At 53.3% G+C, this 13,254-nt stretch overlaps 5 protein-coding genes across 5 annotated transcripts; 4 read left to right on the forward strand and 1 right to left on the reverse strand.

The window, feature by feature from the left end:
• Positions 1–245: 245 nt before the first annotated feature.
• On the forward strand, positions 246–3,080 carry J7T55_003795 (uncharacterized protein; the record flags this gene model as incomplete). Its single annotated transcript, XM_053143139.1, has 2 exons — positions 246–2,450; positions 2,511–3,080. 2 exons carry the CDS (start codon positions 246–248, stop codon positions 3,078–3,080), a joined length of 2,775 nt encoding a protein of 924 aa, XP_052994040.1.
• Positions 3,081–5,166: 2,086 nt separating this feature from the next.
• Positions 5,167–6,793, forward strand: J7T55_003796 (cyltransferase family protein; the record flags this gene model as incomplete). The annotated part of the gene is made up of 3 exons (XM_053143142.1): positions 5,167–5,205; positions 5,443–6,061; positions 6,147–6,793. The coding sequence occupies 3 exons, from the start codon at positions 5,167–5,169 to the stop codon at positions 6,791–6,793; spliced, it is 1,305 nt and encodes a 434-aa protein (XP_052994041.1).
• Positions 6,794–7,053: 260 nt separating this feature from the next.
• On the forward strand, positions 7,054–9,276 carry J7T55_003797 (uncharacterized protein; the record flags this gene model as incomplete). Its single annotated transcript, XM_053143143.1, has 3 exons — positions 7,054–7,114; positions 7,464–8,303; positions 8,372–9,276. 3 exons carry the CDS (start codon positions 7,054–7,056, stop codon positions 9,274–9,276), a joined length of 1,806 nt encoding a protein of 601 aa, XP_052994042.1.
• Positions 9,277–9,999: 723 nt separating this feature from the next.
• J7T55_003798 (uncharacterized protein) lies at positions 10,000–10,370 on the reverse strand (the record flags this gene model as incomplete). The annotated part of the gene is made up of 2 exons (XM_053143144.1): positions 10,000–10,161; positions 10,221–10,370. 2 exons carry the CDS (start codon positions 10,368–10,370, stop codon positions 10,000–10,002), a joined length of 312 nt encoding a protein of 103 aa, XP_052994043.1.
• Positions 10,371–11,780: 1,410 nt separating this feature from the next.
• J7T55_003799 (uncharacterized protein) lies at positions 11,781–13,140 on the forward strand (the record flags this gene model as incomplete). Its single annotated transcript, XM_053143145.1, has 5 exons — positions 11,781–12,191; positions 12,248–12,444; positions 12,539–12,757; positions 12,842–13,020; positions 13,097–13,140. 5 exons carry the CDS (start codon positions 11,781–11,783, stop codon positions 13,138–13,140), a joined length of 1,050 nt encoding a protein of 349 aa, XP_052994044.1.
• Positions 13,141–13,254: the final 114 nt, after the last annotated feature.

Raw genomic sequence — 13,254 nt, forward strand, 5'->3', positions numbered from 1 at the left:
ATAATTGCGGCAGACCCTCCAGAAGCTTGTTCTGCGGGCGCCTCTCTCTCGCGACCCTGCTCCTATCACTTCATGTTCCTGTCGCTCCTTTCCCTTCCTATCCGCCAGCTGTAATAACGTCAATACACGACCCGCACGATGACGGCCCAACTCAAGCCACGGGTGCGGCAGACTGCACAAAATACACAGTACACGTATGGAGACCGCGTTGTCCTGTCACGAGCAACACGCCCAGCTGACCAGCCATGTCCAGATACGCCCTGAACCGACGAGTCCACGACGTCAAGACATACCCCGTCCTCTCCCCTCAAGGATCCACGATCCTTCTCTACGGACACGAGAATGGTGTCACAGTATTCTGGCGTGGTGGGCGCCGACTGAAGCCTGCCAATCCTCAGTCTGGGAAGCCGGCTGGGGGTAACAAAACAAATGGAGCTGGTGCAAACGCCGACGATGGCGTCATGATCATCGACTCAGACGACGACGATACCTCTCCCTCTGCAACAGCACCCTTCGTTGACAAGCCAGAGTTCGAGAATGAGAACGTGGAAGATACTACCGGATACCCAGAGGTCATCCAGACCTTGGATCTCGCGATCGGCACAGACATCCTTCACATTGCTGTTCCGCCTATCGCGCCTCGCGCCGCCGGAGATCAGCCGAGCGAAGCTGACATACTCGCGGAGACGATGGTCTTTGCTGTTATATCTGCGAAGGGCTCAGCTTTCATGATCACTCTACCATTGACGCCGCCCTCTCACGACAGTGTGGCAAGGGAGGACTTGCGATCCAGTCTTTTGGCTGGCGCCGTGGGTCAGGGCAAATGGGGCGAGACTCTAGTCTCGCTTGGTGGCCAAAGCAAATGCCCGGATGGTATCGCCATGTCCTTGCTTCCTCGACGAATAAGCAGTTCTGACCGGAGCAAATCGCCTGCTCGTCTGAGTGCTTCTGCTCTTCGTGCCATCATTGCTGTTCATGGCAAGGACGCTTCTGGCACGCTGCGACTATGGGATGTCCCCATCAAGACCGCCTCTGACAGCCCTGCCATTGAACCATTCCAGACCGAATACCTGCCAAGTCCGCTCACAAGCATCGCCTTCAACCCTCTCCACTCAAGCCAACTCCTTGCTGTCGCCTCTCCGCATGCCGTCCGCGTATATGATTACGCCATACCTTCAATCCCTCAAGATGACATTTCAGAGGGCCCTTGGCCATCCCACGGCTCATGGCTGCTATCTCTCTACCCGCCATTCGCTCGTGCGACCACCTCGCCCTGCTCGAGAAAACCCGTCGTCGGAGCTGAATGGATATCGCATGGGCGGGCTATCTTGGCTCTCCTTGCAGATGGACAGTGGGGAATATGGGATGTTGAGGGCGCAGGGCCTCTGGGCAATGACGCAGGAGGGTCGTTGTTTTCAAAACAAAACACTGGCGTGCGCGGAGCCGCTCTCTCAGCTTTCTCTGCTTCAGGACACCTCGAGGGCACGAGCCCATTGCGCAACCCAGGTTCACAGAAGACTTCTTTTGGAAGTAACGACTTCAACTCAGTCGGACGACGCGACTCCCTGGTGTCGATGATGAATGGTGGACCAGAACGACTTGCTGCCGTGAAGGGCGGAGTCGAAGTTGTGCAGTTGCCAACCGCCAGAGGGTCAGTAGCCACTGAGGAGAGTGCAGTTCTATGGATGGGCGGATCTGACAACATTGTCTGTGTCATTCCCGTTGTCGCCAAATTCTGGGATGCTCAAGTTCGTCGCAGCGCAGGTGGCGGCGTCAATCTCTTCAGTGGAGCGCAGCCCTCGCGCATGGTCCGCCTGGTGGAACTCAATGCTGGCCTGTTAGGCGAGCGGTGCTGCGGTGTCGTTGCAACGCCGAAAGCCCAGCGGCGACAGCCTGCCCACAATCCTGACGATCCGGATGTCGCTGCGGAGGAGAGCACAGGTCTGCCAGTTGAGGTGATTGTGCGCGGCGAGAGCAGACTGGTGGTGGTCCACGACTTCCAAGATGTGGACACAGCACCACTTCGTTTCCCGGCCAAGAAGCTGAAGCGTCTTGTCCCTGCAAATGAAGGAGCGGACTCGGTCAATGCCATTATTGTGCATCAAAATCCTGGCCGGACAGCGATTCGCGCACAGAAATTCGATCTAAGCATACGTAGCGGCCGTGATGGTCCTCGACCCCCTTCAGCCGGCGTATTCGGCCGAAGCTTCAACCAATCTCAGGACAATTTCGAGGCAGAACCCCTCGAGTACCAGCCCGAGCTTGCAGCAACACCGTCTCGATCACGTAACATGGGTCTCGAATTCATGGATGACCTGGATGCTGCGGCTGACGCGGGCTACGAGCTGGACGCTGAAGAGCGAGATGTTGAGCAAGAAGTTATGGACCTCATGGAATTGGACCAACAATTAGAGCAGATGGAGGATGAGCGGCTTCGCGGGACGAAGCGGGTGTTCTTCGAGGAGGGTTAGAAGCTCTACGAGAAGGCGCAAACCGATGCCAACGTCCAGAAGACGACGCAGCACCACCACGAGCAGCAGACAGCACCAAAGAGGACACAAGATGGTCCGCTCAAAAGGGCCAGAACTCGGATGCGAGACAGGCACGTACACTTTTCTACAGCGTCCACTGCATCAGACCTTGGCATAAGGTCTCCCAGCCTAGGGACGCCAGCTGTCGCCGAGAAGGTGTTTTTCGAGGGATACAGTGATTCGCCTGAATTTTCGCGCGTCAAAAACCCGGTGGTACACCGGCCAGAACTCGATGACGAAGATGATAGTGACTATATTGACCCATCGTCAAAACTCGCCAACTATCAAAGCCCTATGGATCGTCCAAAGTGGAATCTGATGGACCCTCACAACTGGGATCCCACGGATCTCAGGCGCCTTGCAGCTTTTGGGGCCCACAAGCAGGCAAATGCCAATGCAGCTATCATGAACGACGAGAAGCCTCGAGCAGCAACGTCTGCTCCTAGCCTTGACCAGAGTTTCGCAGACGTTGAGGAGGAACTTATGGATGAAGATGATGAGGAGCCAGAGGACGACACGTTTGAGTTTTTGCGGAAGTCAGATAAGTAGACGGATTCCGAAAGGACTCCGGCACTGAGGCTATTCTGCCACACTTGTACAGATACGATACCCGGAGCCCGCCGTTGAAGCGGACAAGAAATGACAAGATTGTTGGACCCAAGGGCGCGGCCCGTTCTCCCAGTTGTCTCAAGTGCAGTTTCCCCATGTCTCACTACCTATCCATTTCTTTTAATCTGTCCGCACGGCAAGGTGGAGCACAAGGCGAGATCCTTCCTTGATCCAGCTCTGTATTCCGAGCGGTATATCAAAACAAAATCTCAAAGCCGGGACGTGGCGTCCCCCGTCCCGGTACGGAGATATCGACGCCCTTGCCAGATGGCAGGTGGGGTGGGCTGGTGGCTATTACGCGAATTTGACCATTTGCTCTCCCGGCCTTACTGACGCTCTTCTGTTTCACCGCGATTTTTCATGGTCAGATGGGAGGGTGTGTTGAGGCTGGGTGGTGGGGTGTCGACACATATTTCCTTCCCTTTTCGATGTCCTTTGTCCCTTTTTCTGCTCACATGATTGCTTCTCTGTGCCCAGCTCCAGCTTGGTGTCTCTCATAATCGCCTTGTCTAACTCGCGGCCATCGTCGATGGACGATTAGCCACCCCTTGCTAGACTAACTGCATTGAGCTGTACTGTCATTGCCCGTTGCCAGTCGTGCCAGGCAATGCTGACGGAAGTTTCCAGAGTGCCAAGCCAATCTCCTCGGTGTCCCCACTACATTATCATTGAGCCGTTGCGTGCGACGCCATCATCTCCCAAGCGGCCGGCTCGCCAGAGGGAGGGCGTCAGGGAACGTGTCGAGGGCGCCACGCCACTGCACGCCCACCGTTGAGTCGGTGCAGTCTAGCCGTCTAGGGCGAATTGGGCTGGCTGGCCTCTCCCCTGTGTTGAGCCTCGACCAGTCAAGCCCGGCCAAGCAAACGGCCACCCGCAGGATCGCCGTAACCATTCCCAGAGGGGAAGCGAGATCTTGGTCGTACTCGGGACTTCGGCACATCAGGTTGCAACCACCAACACAACAAAGACAATGTCGTGAAGTCTTGAGAGCGTACACGAACGTCCTGCATCATGTGCAGAAGGCACACGAGGCACACGAGGCCACGAAGACTACCAAATCAAGACAGCGGACAAGCATTGCTGGTGCGCGGGATGGGACGAGGCCATCAACTCGCCCAGCCTCTAAGACCCTGATTCACTACGGCCCGTAAACTAGTCTTGAAGAACGGGGCTTGGGTAAGTGGGGCGGGAGCTCCTGTAGCTCACATTCGCATCTCGGCCAACACATGCGAGTTACATACCTTCACATCTTGTAACTCATAGCACGGCTTGTCCGTTACGAGCTATCCTCGCGTGGATTAGGGTGAGCCATTGCTTTAATCGGACCAAGTTATCAGAGGCCTCAGTGACCAACTAATACGTCTGTCTGGGACATCTCTTTGACAGCTAGTCGCAGAGGATTTCAACCTCGTGGGAGATTGTCAAGTACATGCGATCTCGCGTGCCAGGCCCAACGGTCAAAACCACATGACATCCCACCCCTTGCAGCGTGTGCTGCACCAACTGCTTATCAGCTTGTTCGGTTTCTGTCTAACTGCCCCGGAAAGTCCGACATGATCTCGGGGATTAACATCCTCTTTCCCTTAATGTCATCATGTTTCTCTTGCCTTCTGATTTTCTCCTGCCAAGCTAGTGCTCTCCCTCGTCGAGCCCCCTGCCACTCTTTGGCACAGCCCCATGACACAGAAAGCTATCATCCGGCCCTCGCCGTTTACTCGAGTCCACTCGGCGGATCCCAACTGAAAGGTGCAGTGATACTTCAGATGGTGAATTTTAGGTTTTGCATCTTGATCTGTCGTTCCTATTAAGCTCGACGCCTCTAACATTCGAAGTCGCACCTGCCGAAGCATATCCAGTCCATCAAAGACAGTCTTGAAGTAAAACGCGCCACTATCAGATCTTGATAAGGTGTTTGCTATTTATTTCTTTGGGAAAATCTTATCTTGCTTCTCGATTCGACCAGACAAACCGGAAGACCCAATTTTTCGTCACTTGCTTCCTCGCCCATGCTACTCACTGATAGATAATGGCGATCGGAAGGGAGGGCAATGTCAAATGGGTTGATGTGAGTATTCAATTCCGTCGTCACTGTGCTCCGAGATCGAATTGTCATGCCACATCAGGGATGGATCCATATCTTGACGCGTTTTGCCCTGGCGTGCACGAGCAGGGAATTATGCCCAAATCACAACGAACCCCAACATCTGTTTGGAAGGGAACACCAGACCTGTTTGCGACACCTATGCAATCCACCTGCCCTTGACCCAAAACCAGCGTTTGCTAAAATGCCATAATTCGATAGGGCCTCCGCGGTATCGCCTCCGCGCTCGTGGTACTAACCCACCTCGCTCGCGCATGGGATGGCGAGCTGTTCGTCGCGACCTCGCAGGAAGACGCGCCGCCGCGCTTTCTACAGCTGCCGTACCTCCGGATCCTGATCCAGGGCCGCATCGGCGTGACAATCTTCGCCTTCGTGACGGGCTATGTCTGCGCGCTGAAGCCCATCAAGCTCTGCCGCCAGGGCAACCAGGAGGCCGCCTTCGTCTCCGTCAGCAAGTCGGCCCTGCGTCGCACCCCGCGGCTCTTCTTACCCGCCGCCGCGGCGACGGCCGTGTCGTGGCTCCTGGCCGAAATGGGCCTGTATGCTGTGGCCAAGCACCAGGATAGCTGGTGGATCGATGTGCAGTCGCCGAACAGGATCGCATACCTCGGTGAGGCGCTGGGAAACCTGATCTACTGCATCGTCACGACGTGGACCAGGGCTGTGAACGACTACGATAATAATCAGTGGACGCTGTTGCCGTTACTCAAAGGGAGCATGTGGGTGTACTCCTTTATGGTGGCCACCGCGTACGTGAAGCCGAGGTATCGGACTATGGCTAGTTTCGGGCTGTGGGTTTACTTCTACTGTGCAAGCGACTGTAAGTCTTTGGTCCTCTATACAACATTACTTTGATAGCTGTTCCTCCAAGTGACTCAAGACTGACAACGTCTCGCTTGCTTCAGCCGCCTTTGGAATGCAGTTCTTCTGGGGCACATTCATCGCTGACCTCCAGAACCACCCGACCACCGCACAATTCATCTCCGACCGCCCACGCCTCAGCAGGATCTTGTCCACCAGCCTCGTTTTCATCGGCCTCACGTTCGCCTCTTTCCCCGAAGGGCGCGCAGAGTGGATGACCTGGTCGCGACTCATGCTGGACTTCATGCGACCGATCCTGCCGGACAATCCGGACTTCCCCCGGTTCGCAAGCGGTATCGGGCTCGAGTTCATCAGCCTAGGCATCTTGTTCAGTCCCTGGCTGCAGAAGCTGCTGAGCGGGAGGTTCCTGCTGTTCCTCGGGAGGATGAGCTTCGCCGTGTACCTGCTGCACGGGCCGCTGATGAAGACGACGCTCGTGTGGATGCTGTACGGAGTGCAGGTGCTTCCGGACCACGAGAACGACCAGGGCGAGATGGAGATGACGAGGCTGTCTTATCCAGGCAACATGGCGCTCATTTTATGGCAGTTCCTGTGGCTTCCGATGCTATACGGGATTGCGAATCTCTGGATGACCTATGTGGACCCATGGTGTGAGAGGATGACGAATAGGCTCGTTGAATACGTGACGCTGGACGCGTCAGAGAAGCCGCCCGTGCTGCCGGGAAGGTGATATGAGCAATGTTTGTGTTCACGATGCACAAAGGAGGCTGGGTGTTGGTAGAAGACAAGCTCGCCGTTGTATCATCGTCTCGGTGTATATACGATGCACAATGTACTCCTACAAAGACACACACGGAGCGGTTCATATCAGATGTCCGCTGGCTTTTCACACTTCGGCCGAAAGGGTTGCTCCGGGCTGCTCTGCCTCTCAGTGCTCAACAATGATGTGAGAAAGGGACGTGGACAGCCATGGCTCATCTTCAGCACACGATGCGACTCAACGCCACTGCTGCTCGCACATATGAGGAACAGTCCTTACTGTTACATGCATGTAGGTTACACACGTTTCCTACCGTGAAGACGGCAACGAGCGTTTGAACAAACCTCTGTGAGACGTGTGACTGCATTAGTTGTGCTAGGGACTCGGGGGCCACTTGGGTAGTAGATGTCGGCTCACTGCTTGCGAGGAGACCTTGGCCTCTCGCATCGAATGAAGCGAGCTATGGGCGGTCTAGTAATGCAGACGGGAGTATGTTCGATGTGATGTTGATGCCGAGATTTGAAAAGCATGGAAGATCCTCGCGGTCCATCAGAGTAATGCACGCTGGAGGACACTACGGTCTTTAACGCAAAGCCCTTAAAATGACTCAAACTATGTAGCTGAATCATTGTGAGACCAGACTTGGGTTCCTTCTTTACTACGTGTGTTTTATGGAGGAAGCTGTGGAATGCGGCTCTCGTCTTCACAACGCTATGGATTTGCTCGAAACCCTCGGAGGGATCCGAGGTCATGGTTGTTGGCTTCAGGGTTTGCAACCATACCCGCCAGGAAGTCGAGAACCTCCAAGCACAACGACCACGAGAAACGTCATCCTTGCAAGAACACACCTCTTCAAATGCAATACGCGATCTCACATTCACTCTGTCATCTTCATGGCTGAGCTCCTTGACCGAAGACCACATGCCGACCACACAAAGCTCTGCGAAACCACGCGTTTGTGTTGTCGGAGCGGGGATCAGCGGCCTTAGGGCGGCAGGTCTGCTCGCCTCAGCGGGATGTGAGGTCAGCATTTTCGAAGCGAGACCCCGTATCGGCGGACGTGTTCACCAGTCTACCCAGTTGGGAGGTCTAGTGGATATCGGTGCCAGTTGGATTCACGGAACGGAAGGCAACCCGTTTGTGGAACTGGCCAAGAAGTCGGGGACGGCTACGGTGGCTTGTGGCGCGGTTTACTCCATGTTCGACATGCAAGGCCGCTATATGGAAAGGACGCTCGCCAAGGACCTGTATGAGAAAGTGTGGGCAATACTGGATGAGGCATCCGAGTACAGCAAGACACGGGGTCCAAATGTTCATCTAGGAGCATCACTGAAAGCTTTTGTGAGTGCGAAGCTGAACAAAAACGACGATGAGGAGCGTTTGCTTGCATCGGTCATTGAGATGTGGGGGGCATTTATGGGCGCAGATTACGAAACTCAAAGTCTGAAAAACCTCTGGCTTGATGAGAGTATCGATGGTGGTAAGTCAAAACTTACTTTTGCCCACTGCATGTAAGTACTAAACCGTTGGAAGACAACTTGTTCGTAGCGTCGACATATAAGAGACTCGTTGAGAACTTGGCTGAAGATGCCGTATCGCGCTCTGATCTGCATCTGAACACTGAAGTTATTCATGTCAAGAACGCGGAGAGCCTCAAGAACAAAGCCTCGGAGCACCAAGTGTGGGTGACGACAAGAGACGGGCGTACGGATGCTTTCGACCAGGTCATCATCACAGCACCTCTCGGATGGCTCAAACATAATCGTCAAATCTTTTCCCCGGCGCTGCCCCCTCGACTGTCGCAGGCCATTGATTCCATTGGGTACGGTAACCTCGAGAAAATATTCATCCGCTTCCCGAAGGCTTTCTGGGATGACGTCGGACGAGCACCTGGCCAAATTACCTTCCCTATTGAGTCACTATTCTTGCAGCCCAAATACGCACCCGAGACCAATCCAAATGAATGGCGTCAGGAGATTATCTCGCTTTCCGGTCTTCCGGAACCATACGCCCAATCTGTTATCATGTTCTTCACTTACGGCGAATGGGGCCGCCACATATCCAGTCTCATCAGGGGTTACAACAAGGAATCGTCCGAATATTATGAGGTACTTGACTCCCACTTTCGGCCCTACTATTCGCGTTTACCACAGTACAACGCTGAGTCTTCTGACTGCAAACCAATTGGTTTCCTGTCCACAGACTGGCAGAATGATCAGTTTGCTGGCTTTGGGTCTTTCACAAATTTCCCCGTTGGCCAAGGAAATGGCGCCGAAGATCTAGAAGCACTGAGACAAGGTATCGGCCGAGAAAGAGGTGTTTGGTTCGCAGGAGAGCACGTGGCTCCCTACAAAGGCATTGGCACGGTTCTGGGTGCCTATCAGAGCGGCGAGTTTGTCACGAAAGAGATCATTAAGTCGCTAAAAAAGGACAAAGAGGAAGAAAAAGTCTAGCTCACACAATCGTGCTGGTGAGTGGACGGTCAGTCCCTTCATCACTTTATTCTTGCAGATGTCAAGGATGTCACCTGAGCGCTGGACCGTCTCACGGGTTGCCGGAGCTACAGGAGGACGACCTTTATCGATATCAGATATTACATCAAGTTCGGATGAGAATGAAACTTCTGGGTTATGCTAAGACTTCAGGTCAAGTGCGGGCCACGAGCTTCCGCAGGAAGCGTACATTGAGGATAGAATTCTGCTGAGCTTATAGACGTAAGATAACGCATCCAAGGAGGTCACTCCGTGGCTCACACACGTTATGGACGGGACATGTGATTGTGTATTGGTAATCTGGATAAATGGGCTCTCAGGTATCTTTGGAGTCACTGTGAGTACTCGGTGATACTAGGCTCTGTCCACAGCGTGTCTACAGGTACACCAGGCGGGAAACCAGCACTACTCGATGTTGAACTCGTGCCATCTCAGCCAACGTTGCATCGCTGCTACTGATTCCCTTACGCAACATCGTTCTCGATGGGGCAGAGTACCTCAAGCGGCCCAAGTACATTGTTGCTCTTGACCTAGAAAGCAGTACCAACCTTTCTCTTCAAATCTCTGTTTCGCGGCCAGTTCGTTCGTTCATATATATAATAGAAGATGAGTGGCTGACCTCCGTGTGGAACAGCTGGCGGCAGCTTTGGCCTCCTGGGTCTCACCCTTCACCTGAAAGCAAGTTCAGCCCTCTCGCTTTGTCATGCCAGGCATGCTGGACGCCTTGGTGTTGAGATTGACCCGTTTCGTGAGCCGGCATCTCGGTAGATTCTCGCACACACCGATAGTGTTCTCAATTATGGCGAGCGCTTCTTTCGTAGTGGCCGGCTTTTTCGAACTGGTTTCCTGAATTCACTACTACGACGTCAGTGTTGGGATATTGGATGGACATTGATATGACTGACATCTATTCTCAGATAAGAGAACGGGTGCTTCTTTTCCTGTTTGACGCTGGCAGATCTCTCCACAAGCTTAGGTGTGTTCACAAACTCCTCAGTCTTGTAGTTCGAGCTGAGGCTAAAACTGCCTTTCCGAATAGCCTTCGCAGCTTTCATTTATCAATGGTTGGTACTTGGTAGAGGGGATATAATTAGTAGAATAAAAGAGTGTCGCGATAAGTGATTGACAAGGTATCATGATTCACAAGTGGATGAGAATTAATGAAGAGCGATGAACCACTCGAGATGTGCTTGAACATGGGAAGATACTAATAGTATTCTTATTGCCCTCATGGAATTGCAGCCCTCGAGACCAAGGGACAATCTAGAACGAAACTGATCTCACTGGTGTTCGATGTTTGAACGACCATGATACCGTCCCTGCATCCCAAAGGCCACTGTCGAGATCCGAATTATGGATGTTTGTTGTAACAACCAGTTATTGATCTTGTGTCGAATTTGCAGGCCTCAATCCGGATCGAAATGTTATGGCTCAGTGCATGCTCCTGGACCCATATGGAGCCCCATGGCTGCAGTGTTGTGGCATAGTGTTCTCGCTCTCTAGGCGACCTGAACGAATTCCTGCAAATTTGGGCAGTCCTATACCCCAAGCACGGTCCCAAGATAATAGGTAACGACTCGAAATATCTCGGGAGCCTAGGTGCACAGATCTTTTGGTGTTGAGGCTGACCTTTGCTCCCAGTGGAAGGATTTGTGATATTTCATTGCCAACTGACACTCAAATTTGGGATGAGTCAAATGAGTAACAGTACCGCCATGGCAGTAACTACCCTTCAATCCCAGTTTCGTTCTGCCTGCAGGCCCAGATCTCTAAATTATTCACGAACTGTGTCTTCCGTTTGATTCTTGATGGTCCGCCCAACAATCCTTGGACTGCATGAGGCCCCGAGAATAGCTCCTTTTATCCGGACTAGAATGAACTCAGCAATCTATTCCAGCCGGGTTGGTCTATGTTTTGATCAATTTGGAGATACATCGACGTAACGTGGCACAGATGCATTGCATCCCGGAATTCAGATCTTGACACCGATCTGCGTCTGAAGGCGAATGGAGAAGGGCTCTAAGTCTGGTGTTGCTTTTAACCGGTCGTCCATATTGGAGCTGTCACGCCCACTTTCCATAACCGGGCCTTTGAGAGATGTGATAGAACTTGATTTGGCTGCCAAGGTACAATCGCTGTGTGAAAGTTGGTAGAGAGGACCGGGCTGGGCAGTGGAGAGGAGGAGTAGATATTATCACCGGAGAGAGACTCACCGTGTTATGTCGATCTTGACCAAGAATTGCCGGCACTTCCAGCCTGGACCTTGTGTGTCACGACAGTGATAATGCTCGAGATATTATAATTACTATCAGGGACAACAAGCCCGACCAACAACAAGCTGTCAAAGTCCTCAAAACCGATCATTTGCAGCGTTTGTCTGTCTCGCTTGATCCTGCCTCCTTGTATTTTCAAAACCCACCGTTAGCTGTTCTCCTAGCCCAGAAAAAAAATCGACGGCAATAATCATGAAGTCTCTCAGCCTTGCAGTCATCGCGCTGCTGGGCGCCGGCCATCAAGCCGTAGCCCAGAACATGTTGCGGTTTGCCTGTTCACAGCTCGTCGTCGACCGTGTTGACCCACTGGTGAACCCTGGCATGGTCTTCACTCCTCACCTTCACCAGATCGTCGGTGGCAACTCATTCAACGTGACGATGGACCCCAGCAATGACCCAGCGACGCAGTCCTCCTGCACGAGCTGCAGCTTTACCCAGGACAAGAGCAACTACTGGACCGCGGTGATGTTTTTCAAGGCAAAGAACGGGAGCTACCATCGCGTGCCTCAGGTTGGCAACGGCGGACCTCAGGGAAAGTTGATTAACAACGGCGGCCTGGATGTTTATTATATTCCTAGCGGGAAGACAACTGCCTTCGCGAAGGTGAGTGGCCTGATCAAAAGACGGTCGTCGAGTGATTAACTGAACTCACTTGACAGGGTTTCCGTATGCTCGCTGGCAACGCGGCCAACACGAACCCCAGCAAGGTCAGCTCGGGCAACATCTGCCATCGATGCTGGACCTCGGCGAGTGAGGACAACTTTGTCGGCGGTGCGCCATGCTCTGGCTCTGACACGGTCGAGATCCCGACCGGTTCAAATTGCCAAATGATCCGACAGACCATCATCTTTCCCGCGTAAGTGGTCTGACTCTTTCCTATCGATTTCCTCCACATTCTACATGCCATTCTGAAGCCATACTGGGGCACGGCGGGCTGACAGTCTCCACAGATGCTGGGACGGCAAGAACCTCGATAGCCCCAACCATCAAGACCACGTTGCCTATAGCGGCTCCGGTGCAACCGGAGGCGGCTCCTGCCCGTCCACGCACCCTGTCAAACTTCCGCAGATCATGTACGAGTTGATGTGGAATGTCACAATGTTCCAAAAAGACCGCAGCATCTGGCCAACAGATGGCTCCAACCCCTTCTCGTACAGCATGGGCATCGGGTGAGTACAAGAACATGCTCAGAAGATCGCCCGATGGATTGGGGCGGTACTTCAGAAACATTTTTGCTAATCGACCTGTCACAGGGGTGCTGCCGCCCATGGTGACTACGTTTTCGGTTGGGAGGGCACCTCTCTTCAAAAGGCCATGGACAACGGCTGCAATCTCAACCGGGACTGTCCTGCAGCCGGCCTCACTGCCCAGTCTGCCGATAAATACAACGCCTGCACCAAGGCTCAGCAAGCCAAGGAACCTGTTGACGGATGTGAGTTTACTGTTCAACTTTCCTCCCCCTTCTCCGATATTGTATCGTATGCATGCTAATGAGGGTTGCGTTGCAGGGCTACCAGCTCTCCCCATGGGCGGAATGATGGCTAAACGATGATTGATCGTGATTCATTTTTGTCTTACAATCGGGGAAATTGAGGCCGTGTTCATTTTCTCGAGCAAGGTCTGCGTGAATGTGGGGCCCGACCGGAATAAAGATGTTTCTTTGCTT

Source organism: Diaporthe amygdali (genome assembly GCF_026229845.1).
Source record: "Diaporthe amygdali strain CAA958 chromosome Unknown NODE_13_length_1014660_cov_65_381101, whole genome shotgun sequence".
Taxonomy (NCBI): domain Eukaryota; kingdom Fungi; phylum Ascomycota; class Sordariomycetes; order Diaporthales; family Diaporthaceae; genus Diaporthe; species Diaporthe amygdali.